Source organism: Morus notabilis, unplaced genomic scaffold (assembly GCF_000414095.1).
Source record: "Morus notabilis unplaced genomic scaffold, ASM41409v2 Scaffold989, whole genome shotgun sequence".
Lineage (NCBI taxonomy): Eukaryota > Viridiplantae > Streptophyta > Magnoliopsida > Rosales > Moraceae > Morus > Morus notabilis.
This window is the reverse complement of record NW_010363328.1, coordinates 230,134-245,041: the sequence shown is the minus strand read 5'-3', so window position 1 is coordinate 245,041 and position 14,908 is coordinate 230,134. Positions and strand designations below refer to the sequence as shown.

Here is a 14,908-nt window from a genome sequence, read left to right as displayed (position 1 = left end):
AAGATAGTACACAATATAATCTTTTATAAAGAATTTAATTTTTTTATTACAATATTTTTTTTCTCATATACACGTGAAATAAACACTCTTACCTAGCATGAATTGACTCACAGTTTTATCACTCCCCAAAACGACCAATTGTATATCAAAACGTAATAAAGTAAGTGCAGAAGCCCCAGCCGTCAGATTACAAGAGATTAATCAAAGCCGGTAGTCGGTGGGTTTTATCCAGAACTACCGTTAGCAGTAAATAACAGCGGCTAGAGAGAGAGAGAGAGAGAGAGAAGAAGAGAAAAGAAAAGGCCTTTGTTTTCCCAGAAAAGAAAACAAACAAATAAGAAAGAAAATAGCCAAACAAGGGCTGGAAAATTTCGTTTTTAGTCCCCCTTTTTTTTTTTTTTTTTTTTTTTTTTTTTTTGTAAATTCGGATCTGAAAAGCTGAATATCCGGACCTTGAACTCCCGGAAACACGACTGAAAACCCTAGCGCCACCATCTTCTCCAGCCGACGGTGACAGGTTTCTCTCTTGGGATTGTCACATTTTTCGATTTTCTCAGTTTGTATTTTCCATTTTCTCACGCCTTTTCTCTCTTCTTTTAGCGGCGCAAGATCGGACGGAACTCGGAGGATTTTCTCCAGCTAGAGCTTCGCTTTCGCCTTCTATTAGGTCAGTTCTTTTTTGGTTGTTTAAAATTAGTTGTGGAATATCTGTTTGGCAGCGGAGAAAATTTCGCGGGAAAGTAGGTGAAAAAGAAAGTTGGAGAAAATTGTCATCTCTGTTTGTAGGAAATTAGGTGCTCAAGGAAAGAAAATATTTCCTTCGTTTCCGCTGAATAGAGCTGTGACGCACGATAGAGGTTTCCATGGGAGCGTGTTTAGAATTATCCTTTTTATTTTTTGGTGGCGAAATGAGAAATTTTAGTTGCAAATAAGCTGGAAAAGAACCTAACAACTTCTGTTATTAAGAATTCTAGGTTTTGTTGCCATTTTTTGTGTGTGTTCAAAAGTGAGAAAATTATTTATTATTTTGGCATCTTTACGCAAACTTCACCTGTTATTTTGGTAATTGCTAGTGTGAATTTTGATGTTCTACTCCCATTAATTTAGTTATTTGAAGCTGATATTATGTAACTTATTGCATAATCCAGTTAATATTGCAATATGCTGATTGTTAAGAAACCCATTTGCTTAAGTGTTACAGCTAGAAAAACTAAGTGGCTATCAATCTTCAGTATTATTCCTAATTCACCAAGATGCATTTTTTGAACCTAATTTCTGAAAAGATTTTAAGCTTTTTGAGAAGGGTTTACGCAATTTCAGTTTTTGGATTCTACGAACTAATGCAGTAATAGTTGTTATGTTAAAATTTTCCACTTGGAACTGTACGCAACTTTGTTTTATCTATTTTTATTCTTTTAATTTTTTTCAGTCTTAAAAAGATATCACACTCTTCAGGATGGTATAGTTAGCTGGGAAAATCATGGCTTCCAAAGGTCCAAGGTCTAAGCTTGATCATGAATCGAGAGCTAAGCGCCAAAAGGTTGGTTTATGAAGTTTGTGTTTATGGTTTGCTATTCTGTTCATTGGCTCTTTTTGCCCCCTCACCAAAGAGTCTATATTTCCTTTTTATATTTTAGCGAGTCAATATAATGTCACAATTCTCAATGTCTTTTGGTACTTTCTTAATCATCATCAACTCTCTACACCTTGATCTAGTTGTGTATGACCTGAATATCCATCTGTTACAAACTTTGATTAGAATGTAAAGCTAGAGAAAATTAATGACGTGGAATGACATCTTGAATTCATGCTCCTACTTGATGATATTCAAGCAGCTAGGGACTGTCCACAATTCTAACGTTTTCATGTAATCTCTTTCTGACTCTTTAATGGACTTGCTGTGTCAGGCCCTTGAAGCTCCCCGAGAACCGCGTCGCCCAAAAACACATTGGGATCATGTTTTAGAGGAGATGGTTTGGCTTTCAAAGGTAGGTAACCAAATAGTTCTAATATACTGGCTTTATTTCCTTTCTTAAACGTTGTTCTATTAACTTGGTTAAAAAAATTCTCATGCTTTTTTTTTTTCGTATGACATGACAAATGGATGTCGAAATGTCAGTTAGGCTTCTTTTTTATTTTCTTGCTTATGAAACTGGTGATTATCAGGACTTTGAGTCGGAGAGAAAATGGAAATTGGCTCAGGCGAAGAAAGTTGCTTTGAAAGCCAGTAAGGGAATGTTGGATCAGGCTACAAGGGGTGAAAAGAAATTGAAGGTTCTGCCTATTTCTTTGGTATAGGAGTATTTTTGTTGCAGTGCTGCTTTCCAATAACCAGAATTGTGTACTTAATTTTTGTAGGAAGAAGAGCAGCGGTTAAAAAAAGTTGCACTCAACATTTCAAAGGATGTGAAGAAATTCTGGCTCAAAATTGAAAAATTGGCAAGTTCATCATTAGTTCCTTACCTTTATGCGTCAAATTCAATTTATTTTCTCTGTGTTCAATATTTGAGAATTTTGAAATCACTCTTCCCATGCTGGGATCCAGGTGCTTTACAAGCATCAGATGGAGGTTGATGAGAAAAAGAAAAAAACACTTGATAAACAGCTCGAGTTTCTTTTGGGTCAAACTGAGAGGTGAGTCCTTGATTTTCTTGTTTTGAATAGTGTATTTCTTGTTGTGTTCTGCATGCGACATTCAATTTCTGGCTGTACATTTCCAGGCAAACTGGTATTACATTATGTATTGCATGATTTTTAGGTACTCGACAATGTTAGCCGAAAATCTTGTGGACAATTACAAGCCTGCGCAGCAACACCCTGTACAAGATCAATTGAGTATTAAACATAAAGAAGTGGATGAGAACGATACCAATGAATCTTCAGAGCTGAATGCTGGTAAGTAAAAGCTTGTGGTTTCATTTTGCTATCTAATTTGTTTTGAAGAAAGGTACTCTCTGGAAATGAAAATTTCGTACATTTGTGACAGAACCTCAGTCAGATGCAGCAGATGTTGACGAGGATTATGATATACAGTCAGATGATGATTCAGTACGTTTTTCCTGTCCTTTTCTTTCCTATGATGTCATAATATCCCTTTTGAATTCCAATAGCATAGTGTTATTTACTTTGTAATATCTGAACCTTGATTTCAAAAAATCTTTGTAACGTGAAAACATTTCTTCTCCAATATTAGAAAAGACCAAAGAGTTGGGGTTGCTTTTTTTTTTTCTTTTTTTTTTTAAATTTTTTATTCAAGATGCTTGTACTGCAGCCAATGCCAGCAAAGATTGTTGGTAGCCTTTTCTGATTATAATTTTTTGTTTTCCGGTGGGTTATAATGTAGTTTACTGGCATGACATAGATTTCACATGATAAAAACCTTCGTGTGAATTGATGTCTATACTCTTGCCTTGCCACTGGGGTTATTGGAGAATGATGGAAAATCATGAAGTTTTGGAGTTTTTAGCGTTAAAAAAAAAAAAAAAAAAAAAAACCATGAGAAAAAAGAAGAGTCGATGGGGTGGTTGGATTTGGGGTTAAAAAGGATGGAGAGTATTTCTCTTACTGCTGCATGTGTGATAGCTGATATTAATGATCATCCCAAGTACGACCACATGGTATTCTTATTTTTCCTTACTTCACAACCTTACATAAGAATAGATCAGTAGAATCTTGGCAGATGAATGTGGGTTGAGAGAGAAGTTTTCTTGAAAAAGTGGTTTAGCACTGCGAAAGTTGGCCCCATTCTTCACGTCCAGTAACCAGTGATTCAAGCATAGCTGCATAAATAAGCTGACACATCATGACCTTTCCAATTATGCAACCAAAGGAACACAATTGTCTAGTAGGAAAACTTGCATAAAATGAAGTAAAACCTAAAAGGGATCTCTGAGGACAGTAAGATAGGGAATAAATAACTCATAATCCTTGCTGACACTAACTGAAATTTTTTCTTATCCTCGTGATCCATTGCAATTTGCCTTGTAAGTTTTTCTGCATCCATTTGTACTTAAATTGTGTGCATATTTAACAAATTTCTTGTGTGATTGTGCTGCTTTAGGAAGATGATGAGCAAACATTAGAGGAAGATGAGGCTCGCATAACTGAAGAAGAAAGACAAGAAGAACTGGTTGCTTTGCAAAATGAAATAGATCTTCCACTTGAGGAGCTACTCAAACGTTATACTAGGGACAAAAGTAAGTAGCAAACAGTTTTAGCATTTTATTATGATTTATGTGTACCTCGCCTTCATTGAGTTAATCTGTTTTGTGTATGTGTTTGAGTGTGTGTCTTTGTACTCTGCAACTTAATCTCTCTCTCTCTCTCTCTCTCTCAACGTATGTGCAGATAGCAGAGACAGCAGTCCATTGAAGGATGAAGAGGGGGATGAATTAGCCGTTATGGACAGAGATCGTGGTATGTTTAAGCAAATGGTGATGCATATGTTAATTTTGGGTTGTATGATTGTATGTTTGATGACGTCATGAATTTATACTTTTGCAGATAGTAAGAACGAACTTTCTACAGCCACTAAAATTAAGAAAAACAACTCTGTTGGATCCACTGGTCGTCGTTGTGTAAGTTGTATGTGTTTATTTGCCATTGTTGAATTGCTGATAATGTTGAGGGCTTGGCTTAACAGTTCTTTTCTAATTTCAGAGGGTGAGTAACGGAGGCTTTTCAATTTTGGAAAACCATTTATCAGAAGTTGAGACGCATAAAGGGGAAAATCTTTCTGAAGATTCTGATGAGTTAGCCAAAGAACAAGTGGTGTATGATTTTAATGATGAAGGGGTAGGAAAAACTATTTTAATTGTTTGTGTTCATCCCTTTGCCTTTCCAAGTAATGGGGCAAAGGTATCTGTGATGGATTCTTTTTTTCTTTTTGTTTTTCCCTGATTTTTTATTTGTAAGGGGTGGTTTCCTTGAATTTTACTTGCTGGACCAGATGCTTCAGGGCAGATTGTTTTATAATGGGAAATTGATAGTTCTGGTTTATGTTATTTCTGAAGTACTAGCGAAGAAAAGTAATATAATTGTCTTTACAATTTTTTGTGATACAATATATTTAAACGGGGTCAAGTACATTTGTCTTAATTCGACGCGTTGGATTTCTCTTTTTTGGCTTGACATTTTGTATACGTGTGTGTTATGTTCCCATTGCATTGATAGAAAAATTGCAGAGTTAGCTATTTGGTGACATAGTTTATTAAACTATGCAGGGAGATGGTGACTTTATTCTTGCTGCCATAGAAGAAAAGGTAGGAACTTGGATACACGCTTCTTGTCACCATATCCTCTGATGCTGTCCCTCCTAGTTGTCCTGTTAAAGCTTGTCTGTTAGATTTGAGGGTTTAAGGAAATTCATCTTTTCTTCTTTCAATTTAAATATGCCTCTCAATATATCTATTGTTCTGAAGCATGTAAAGAATGCTCTTAATTTGGTGTTCTTTGGTAGTATTCTATGAAGTTCCAACAATATTTTGCATCTCGTCAAAATGGTTTTCATAGTTGCAATTTAAGTTTGGCTAATAATCGATTGACGCTTACTTTTCACAACTAATAATTGATTTGGACATTTCATGTTCAGGATGATGAGACAACCTTGTTAGAAGAGGAGGAATTTGCAAAAGCAGATTCCAATGACCCAATAGATGAGGTGAGATACTACATAAATGTGCTTGTGAGGAGATTTAGAGCATATATTATTGCGACGACTTTTGGATTCTGGTCCAACTTGTTCATTATTTCTATTATCTCTTGTCGTTTTGCAGATTGCATTGCTGCAAAAGGAGAGTGAAATACCTATAGAAGAACTACTTGCAAGGTATAAAAAGGTAAGCTCAATGTTTACTTCTGCTTATTGTTCACATAGCTCTATGCCTCTTATCACGCATGATTTTTGTTCCATCATCTTTCTCTTTTTGACAGAACTTCAATGATGAGGAAGACGTGGATGACGAATCTGAGTATGCCTCTGCTTTGTCGGATGGGTTTGCAGATTCTCCATCACTTGAAGGCTTTGAACAGAAGCAGCAGGTTGATTCTACGGATGAAGACATTGAACAGAAGCAGTGCAGTACTTCTGTGGATGGAGACGCTCAATCTGGTGAACACCAGCCAGGTGCACACTCACCTATGGATGAAGAGCAAGCCAAACATGATATGGTATCTGAAGGAGAAAGGGAGAGTGAGAATATAATTTTTGATGCAGCTGCTGCTGCAAGATCAGCGCAACCAACAGGAAACACCTTTTCCACAACAAAAGTGCGTACAAAGTTTCCTTTTCTTCTAAAGTTCCCTCTTCGTGAGTATCAACACATTGGCTTGGATTGGCTTGTCACAATGTATGAGAAAAGGCTGAATGGGATTCTAGCAGATGAGATGGGGCTTGGAAAGACGATTATGACTATTGCTTTGTTGGCACACCTAGCATGTGAGAAGGGAATATGGGGTCCACATCTTATTGTGGTCCCAACAAGTGTAATGCTAAATTGGGAGACTGAGTTTCTTAAATGGTGTCCTGCTTTTAAAATTTTGACATATTTCGGAAGTGCAAAAGAGCGAAAATTGAAGAGGCAAGGCTGGTTGAAGCCCAACTCATTTCATGTATGCATAACAACTTACAGACTGGTCATTCAAGATTCAAAAGTTTTCAAGCGTAAGAAGTGGAAGTACTTGATATTAGATGAGGCTCATCTGATTAAAAATTGGAAGTCTCAAAGATGGCAAACCCTTTTGAACTTCAATTCAAAGCGGCGTATTTTATTAACTGGTACTCCACTGCAGAATGATCTCATGGAACTCTGGTCACTAATGCATTTCTTGATGCCTCACATTTTTCAGTCTCATCAGGAATTCAAAGATTGGTTTTGTAATCCAATATCAGGGATGGTAGAGGGACAAGAAAAAGTAAATAAAGAAGTGGTTGACCGTCTACATAATGTCCTTCGCCCATTTATACTCCGGCGTTTGAAGCGAGATGTGGAGAAGCAGCTCCCTATGAAACACGAGCATGTAATTTACTGTAGATTATCCAAGAGGCAGCGCAACTTATATGAAGATTTCATTGCCAGCTCAGAAACACAAGCTACTCTAGCGAGTGCAAACTTTTTTGGGATGATTAGTATTATAATGCAACTTCGCAAAGTATGCAATCATCCTGACTTGTTTGAAGGTCGTCCAATTGTCAGTTCTTTTGATATGGCTGGTATTGACATTCAATTGTGTTCTTCTATTTGTTCAATACTTTCACCTGGCCCATTTTCAGGAGTTGACCTTAGGGACTTGGGTTTTTTGTTTACTGATCTTGATTATAGCATGACTTCTTGGGAGAGTGATGAAGTTAAAGCTCTTGCTACCCCCTCAAATTTGATCAAAGAGCGTGCTAACCAGATTAAGATTGAAGAAATTGGGTTTGGATTTAAAAATCGCAAGTTGCATGGATCAAATGTTTTTGAGGAGATCCGAAAGGCAATTATGGAGGAGAGGCTAAAAGAAGCAAAGGAACGTGCAGCAGCCATTGCATGGTGGAATTCTTTGAGGTGTGAGAAAAAACCCTTGTACTCAACAACCCTGAGGGATCTTGTCACAGTAGACCATCCTGTTTATGATATTCACCGTCATAAGGCAAATCCATTGTCCTATATGTATTCCACAAAGCTTGCTGAGATTGTGTTGTCACCAGTTGAATGCTTCCATAAAATGATCAACCTGGTGGAAAGTTTCATGTTTGCAATCCCAGCAGCGCGAGTTCCACCACCTGTATGCTGGTGCAGTAGATCAGGGAGTTCTGCATTTCTCGACCCAACTTATAAGCAGAAGTGCACCAAAGTCTTGTCTCCACTACTGTCTCCTTTCAGACCTGCTATCGTTCGGAGGCAAGTATATTTCCCTGACAGGCGACTTATACAGTTTGATTGTGGTAAATTGCAAGAGCTCGCAATTTTGCTTAGAAGATTGAAATCAGAAGGTCACCGGGCATTAATATTCACTCAAATGACAAAGATGCTTGATGTTTTGGAGGCTTTTATAAATTTGTATGGTTACACTTACATGCGCTTAGATGGATCCACTCAGCCTGAAGAGAGGCAAACTTTGATGCAAAGATTTAATACGAATCCAAAAATATTTCTTTTCATCTTGTCAACTCGTAGTGGGGGTGTTGGCATCAACCTGGTTGGAGCAGATACGGTTATCTTTTATGATAGTGACTGGAATCCTGCTATGGACCAACAAGCTCAAGATCGATGCCACCGAATCGGACAAACACGCGAAGTGCATATTTACCGATTGATCAGTGAGAGCACCATTGAAGAAAATATTTTGAAGAAAGCAAATCAAAAGCGTGCTTTAGATGATCTAGTGATACAGAGTGGGGGCTACAACACTGAATTTTTCAAGAAGCTTGATCCTATGGAGCTGTTTTCTGGTCATAGATCTCTTCCCATCAAAAATATTCAGAAGGAGAAAAATGTCAATGGAAATGAGCTTTCTCTATCCAATGCAGATGTGGAGGCTGCTTTGAAATCTGCAGAAGATGAAGCAGACTACATGGCGTTAAAGAAAGTTGAGCAGGAAGAAGAGGTTGACAACCAAGAGTTCACTGAAGAAGCTATTGGGAGACTGGAAGATGACGAGTTGGCAAATGAGGATGATGTGAAGGTTGATGAACCTGGAGATCAGAGTGGCATGATGATAGCTTCGAACAAAGAAACTGGTTTGGTGATTAATGGGAGTGATACTAATGAAGAAAAGGCTCTTAAAACTGGTAGGGATGATGATGTTGACATGTTGGCTGATGTAAAACAAATGGCTGCAGCAGCTGCAGCAGCAGGACAAACAATCTCTTCCTTTGAGAATCAGTTGCGCCCAATAGATAGGTATGCAATTCGCTTTCTAGAATTATGGGACCCAATTATAGACAAGACGGCAGTGCAATCTCAAGTTACATACGAGGAAAAAGAATGGGAACTGGATCGCATTGAGAAGTACAAGGAGGAAATGGAAGCTGAGATTGATGAAGATGAGGAGCCTTTTGTGTATGAAAGTAAGTGCCCTTTTGTTTCTTTTTTCTTATTCCCCCCTATAGCTGGATGCCTGAAGCGATTCTTGAGCAGCCATTACATAGAATATTTTGGATTTTATTCAATCCTGGTTTGATTAGCTCATGATGATCTTACCATGAATCATCAAAATTTCAGCCCTATTTGCAGAGTTTTGTTTGTTTAAGACATTAATCGAGAAAAAAATCTTACAATCACTTTAAACTTAATATGATTGGTCCATGTCATTCCTGAATGACGTGCTTAGACTTAGCCCATTACTTCTCCATGTAGGATGGGATGCCGATTTTGCAACTGAGGCATATCGACAGCAGGTTGAAGCCTTGGCTCAACATCAGGTTTTAGAATACTCCTTTATTGCACTTTTTTTTTTAATGTTTTGGTAATGTGGATTAAGTGACCTTTTCGTTAAATTGTTACAGTTGATGGAGGAACTGGAATGTGAGGCTAAGGAGAGGGAAGATGAAGAGGCTGAAAACTGTGATTCTATGAAGTAAGACTTATCTGATCTCTCTATTTCTCTCCTCTTCTTTCCCCCAAGATAACTAAAGTAGCATATTTGCTATAGTAATAGAAGGAAAAGTCCAACCTTAGTCCTTCTCTCCTTTTCAATGAACTGAAGCTTTAATGGGAAGTTATGTAATTGTTCCATTTGAGGAAGAGGTTGATTTTCTTGAAGAGGAAACTGTAATGCGAGAGTTCGTTCGTTCTTCACTGAATTATTGCTCCGATGCTACTCTGTAGAACTCCAGTTGAAATTTGCCAGTTTCCTTTAGTGCAATTTCTTTAGGCTTGGGATACATATTAGTTCTTTCTTTCTTTTTTTTTTTTTTTTTTTTTTTTTTTTAATTATATGTTTTGTCAGAAGGTTTTTGTGTTATGTTGTTTCGCCAATGAACAGACCCCCCCTAAATCAAGTTGTTTAGGGGCCTATTTGAACAGAAATTTAAATTTCGTAGCAGGAATGAGATGAGAAGTGATCCTAAACCTAAGGCCAAGAAGAAACCGAAGAAGGCGAAGTTCAAATCCTTAAAGAAAGGATCATTAGCTTCTGAATCAAAATCTGTGAAAGAAGCTATGTCCATAGATGAAGATAGTGTTTCTCATGAGATGCTCACCTTTTCAGATACAGCATCCCCTCATTCAATTGCGCAGAAAAAACGTAAAAAGGCTGAAACTGCAACAGATGGTGATGAAGAGAAGACCTCCAAGAAAAAGTCTAAGAAACTCAAGAAGGCTCCTGTTCAGATTTGTCCTCTGGACCTAGATACTGACTTTCCTGTTATGCAGCATGATGAACCTGCAGATTCAAAACGTTTTGAGAGTGTAGTTGAATGTGAACAGAAACCAGTTAGCAGGAGCAAGATGGGAGGAAAAATATCCATCACTTCCATGCCGATAAAGCGAGTCCTAATGATAAAACCGGAGAAGCTAAGGAAGGGGAATATCTGGTCAAGGGATTGTGTCCCATCTCCTGATGTTTGGTTACCTCAGGAGGATGCAATATTATGTGCTGTGGTACATGAGTATGGGGCTCATTGGAACCTGGTTAGTGAAATATTATATGGTATGGCTGCTGGTGGATTTTACAGGGGAAGATATCGCCATCCTGTCCATTGTTGTGAGAGATTTAGGGAACTCATTCAAAGATATGTTTTGTCTTCACCGGACAATCCCAATTATGACAAAGTTAGCAGCAATGCGGGGTCCGGAAAGGCTCTTCTAAAAGTAACACAGGTAGGCTCTGCGATTTTAAGAATTGTCTTGTAAACTTTTTGATCCGCATATATGCATCCAAGTTTATTTACGTTTGTTAATTGTTTCTTAATCTCATGTCAGGATAATATTCGAACGTTGTTAGATATTGCTGCTGAGCAGCCAGACAAAGAGTTGCTCCTTCAAAAACACTTCACTGCCGTTCTGTCATCTGTCTGGAAGATTACATCTCGTATGGATCACCACAAGAACCTTGCATCATCACGAAATGGACTCTATTTTGGTGGGAGATTTTTCAATTCTGTCAACCATATTTCTCGTACTTCTATTAAGGAGCCTGTTGAGAGATTGAAATTCACTAATTCAGGACAGAGTAGGCTATTAGCAGCTGCACTTCACGATGTTGGTAATCGACAACAGGAAGACAAAGCATCCTCTTTTGTTCAAAGGATGCGACAACCAGATGACAGAGCTTCTTCTTCCAGTCGCAGGGAAGATGCATCGACAAAGGCAGAACGTTGGGAGATGACTCTGGAATTCCCTAAAGAAACGGACGACACGTTGGATCCGCTGCCTTCTGTTCTAAACTTATCAATTGTTGGTTCAGACCCTCTCCCATCTGTTAGTCAGGATGAGCAGGAAGATCGTCATCTCAGAACTTCATATGATGTGGCTGAGAATCGTTTCAGGTAAGTTTTACGCATCCCACAAAAGCATGGTCAGTTACATGCATCTGTTCTTTTCTCGTGAGATGAAAGTAACAGTTTATTCCTTATCTGGTCAAGTTGCATATGGTAAAACCAAAAGGATTCGACTTTTCTTCGCAAAATGAACGACTTTTCTGGAGTCTCTGGAACTTGCTTGCATTCATGATTTAGAAAGGAGTCTTAAAAACTGTTGTCATCTGCCTTAAAACTGTTGTCATCTGCATCCAATATTGGCAATTAAGAAATTGAAAGTCATGTCATTCTGCGTCCTTTGACATATAAGCAAAAGGCGAGGTCAGTATGGTTTGCTATTTGCAAAACAACATTGTCAATTCTACTTGCAACAACTGATTGAAAAAGCTACAGAATTATTTTTCCGATAATTAACTAACTATTGGGATTGCTAAAAAACATCCCGCCTCCTTTTTCCAGGGTTTCTGCAAGAGCTTGTGTTGACGACAGTCTCGGATGGGCTTCATCTGTATTTCCCACAAACGAGGTCAGGTCTCGTTCCGCACCGAAGTTACCGTCCTTGGGAAAGCACAAAATCCCCTTCCCTGATTTAAACAAACCTGCTAAGTCAAAGTCCAGGAAAACTTCAGAGAATGGTAAGACGCGCCACCCTCATAGTGAACAGATCTTCCGACCATTGGCATCGCTGGATCTTAACCTATTCAATCCAAGTTCGCCCATCACGGCAGAGGTTGAGATTGATGCTTTGGGAAGTAACTCCTTTTCTGACATCAATGATTTCTTACCATCAGAAATGGAGACTTTTGAAGCAGTAGAACACAGTTATGATCCCAGTATTTTCTCTGATCTTGTTGATTGTCCGTTGTCTCCAGAATTTACCGACATTGGTTAGGACGAATCTCAAGCTTGGTCGGAACCAAAAGTTTTGGAACGGAGGGATTCTCTCGTGAGAATTTTCCAGGCTCGGGTTAGTTGACCATAAATTCTTGGGCATTGTCGATGTGCTCCTGAGGCATGTATTTTTGTGGCTCGCCATTTTCGGCCGCTTTATCAAGAGGGAGGAATTTGGAACATCTTGCCTATGTACCCCAGTTTGGTGGATTTTGTCTTTCAGAATTGGCCATGCCGAGGGATCAGTGATTTGGGAAATTTGGTGCGCCAATGGAGAATTTTGCAATTTCATTTCTCACTGGGAAGTCTTTGCTAATTAATTGGGGCTTAATTTTGGACAACTACCTTTGTATGGACTTTGGGCACATTTCCCCCAATAGGAAGTAGTGAAAGGAAATTAAAAAACTATTGATTAGTGAGAGCGAAAAAGAATTAAAAATTCAGCTTCCCCTTTCTGTCTGCAGAGTCTCTCTCCAATGACTTGCAAGTGGTTCTAAGCTATTGATCTTTTACTTTTGCTAACAAACAAATAAATTGATGTTTTTAAGAAATAGCTTTAATCAACACAGCACAAGGCAGTTTTTTTTTCCCCGTAAATGATATCACATCGTCTTTTGCATCGATTTATTTGTTTTTGGTTGAATAAAAATAAAAGGTTACACTTATGGTGAAGAAAGGTTATATTCTTCCACATTTAGGAACTATATTTTAATTATTAGATTAGATTTTCAATAGTATTTAGATTAGCTTTTCAATGGTTTAATTTGTAGTAGGAACAGTTTTTTTGTTGTGCATTATAATTGTTTAATGCGTACGTAACAAATTTTGCATGTCCTGTCTTTAGTTCCTTAAAAACATAATTCAGTTCTTTTTTTAAAAGATTATTCTCACCGGTGCTTTGAATTTTAGAGTTATTTTCAGTTTGCTTAATGAATTTTAAAAACTCATTTTTAAAAACTCATTTTACTCACTGAATTTTGAATTATTTTCACTTAACTCATTTGTTGTAATTTCTTTTAAAATTTGACGGAAAAAAAAGGTTAAATGTGGTCATGTGGTTTTTATTTGTTTCTTTTTAATAGAATTCTAAACATAAAAATCACGTGATTACATTATTTTCATTTTTTCTATCTTTTTTTAATAGAATGGGTTAAATGAAAACAATTCAAAATTTAGAAGCAAAATGAGAGTTTTTAAAAGTTCAAGAATGATTTTAAAGTTCAAGGAGTATCAGTGATAATAATCATTTTTTAAAACATTGTTTGTTTCACATGGCATGTAATTATCACCACGTTTCTGTTTTCTACAAATAAAATTTCCTTTTTAAATTGTATAAGTTAGTTTTCTTGGGGCTTTATTTTATGTTTTGAATGTGGAACGCTGATTCTTTTTTTCTTAATTACTCATATTTTTATTGTTAAAAAATCATATTTTTTTATTCTGATTAGTTTTGCCTTCTCCTTAAAAAAATCAATCTATTATTGATTTTAAAAAAATAAAAAATAAAAAAATCAATCTATATAATATATTAAGAGTTAATGTCAATTTTGACCCTCGTACTATGCTTCTTGTTCCATTTAGACCCTAAAATTTTAAAATGTTAGAAAGTGTTGCATAAATTATGCTCCTTATCCCATGTTTTATCCCTTTGAATCAACCATTGCCATATTACACTCAAATGCTTAGTTAATAAAAGTATTTTAAATGAATCACACCTAAATAAATTCAAAAATTGAAAAGGAAAATAAAAATATATTTTTTCTACACGAGCTTCTTGGCTAATAAAATAAATCAAATTTATTTAAATTCACCTAGTAATTTGCCTAAAATATCTTTTTAAATCAGTGATAAGGGTTCACACAATTAATTCCTTTAAAATTTTAAAGATATAGTTTCATTATTTTTTAAATTTCTAGCTCAAGTTTTGTGACTGAAGGGCCAAACATGAACCAAGGAGCATAGGTGCTATTTGTAAAAGTGAAATTACATGCTAAGAAATACAGTCTTGTTTAGTTCACTGGTTTGAATTTTGTTAGTTTGAACTTTTTGATTTGACAAAAAAAAATTTTAAACTGTGTGGTTTAAATTGTAGTTTGAATTGACGTTTGTATGTGTAGTTAAAGTTTTAATTTGAATAGGGAATAAAATTTGAATTTGTGTTTAGTAGGTGTGAAAAATAGAGATAGTGAGTACTTTTTATTGTTCAAAAATGGTTTAAACGGTTGAATTTGAAAGGGAGCTAAACTCTAAGTTGGGCTGTTAAACTCATTCTAAATGGAGAATATAATTCAAACTGTATGCTTATTAAACGTTAATTCAAATAGTACTCACTATAACTGAGTTGAACTGAACTAAACTTAAAAACAAACTGAGGCATAATTTGGGACCGAAAGTAAAAATTATTAAAAGAAGGCATAGAAAAGGATAACCCAAAGGGCGGCACAACCCACGTCAAGGCCAGGCTTGTAGTGCAAGCTTTGACCTCTTTTTTTATCCAACAACGAGGGAAACAAATGAGACGTGTAGTTTATAAATTAGAATCATGAGATTAGAATC

General features: G+C 36.7%; 1 protein-coding gene across 4 annotated transcripts; it reads left to right on the top strand.

Annotated features, from left to right (window-relative positions):
- The first annotated feature begins 334 nt into the window (after positions 1 to 334).
- Positions 335 to 12,939, top strand: LOC21400997 (protein PHOTOPERIOD-INDEPENDENT EARLY FLOWERING 1). Of its 4 annotated transcripts, XM_024169583.1 has the most exons (23): positions 335 to 517; positions 601 to 667; positions 1,430 to 1,540; positions 1,908 to 1,988; positions 2,167 to 2,274; positions 2,359 to 2,439; positions 2,546 to 2,634; positions 2,759 to 2,895; positions 2,987 to 3,048; positions 4,061 to 4,196; positions 4,348 to 4,416; positions 4,504 to 4,577; positions 4,660 to 4,794; positions 5,223 to 5,261; positions 5,591 to 5,659; positions 5,775 to 5,837; positions 5,932 to 9,049; positions 9,339 to 9,403; positions 9,488 to 9,558; positions 10,025 to 10,802; positions 10,905 to 11,064; positions 11,149 to 11,470; positions 11,921 to 12,939. In XM_024169583.1, exons 3-23 carry the CDS (start codon positions 1,481 to 1,483, stop codon positions 12,351 to 12,353), a joined length of 6,150 nt encoding a protein of 2,049 aa, XP_024025351.1. In that variant the 5' UTR covers positions 335 to 517; positions 601 to 667; positions 1,430 to 1,480; the 3' UTR covers positions 12,354 to 12,939. The 4 variants fall into 4 exon arrangements, with proteins under 4 accessions (XP_024025351.1, XP_024025350.1, XP_024025349.1 ...); XM_024169582.1 differs by having other exon boundaries at positions 10,028 to 10,802; positions 10,905 to 11,470; XM_024169581.1 differs by having other exon boundaries at positions 10,905 to 11,470.
- The last annotated feature ends 1,969 nt before the right edge of the window (positions 12,940 to 14,908 follow it).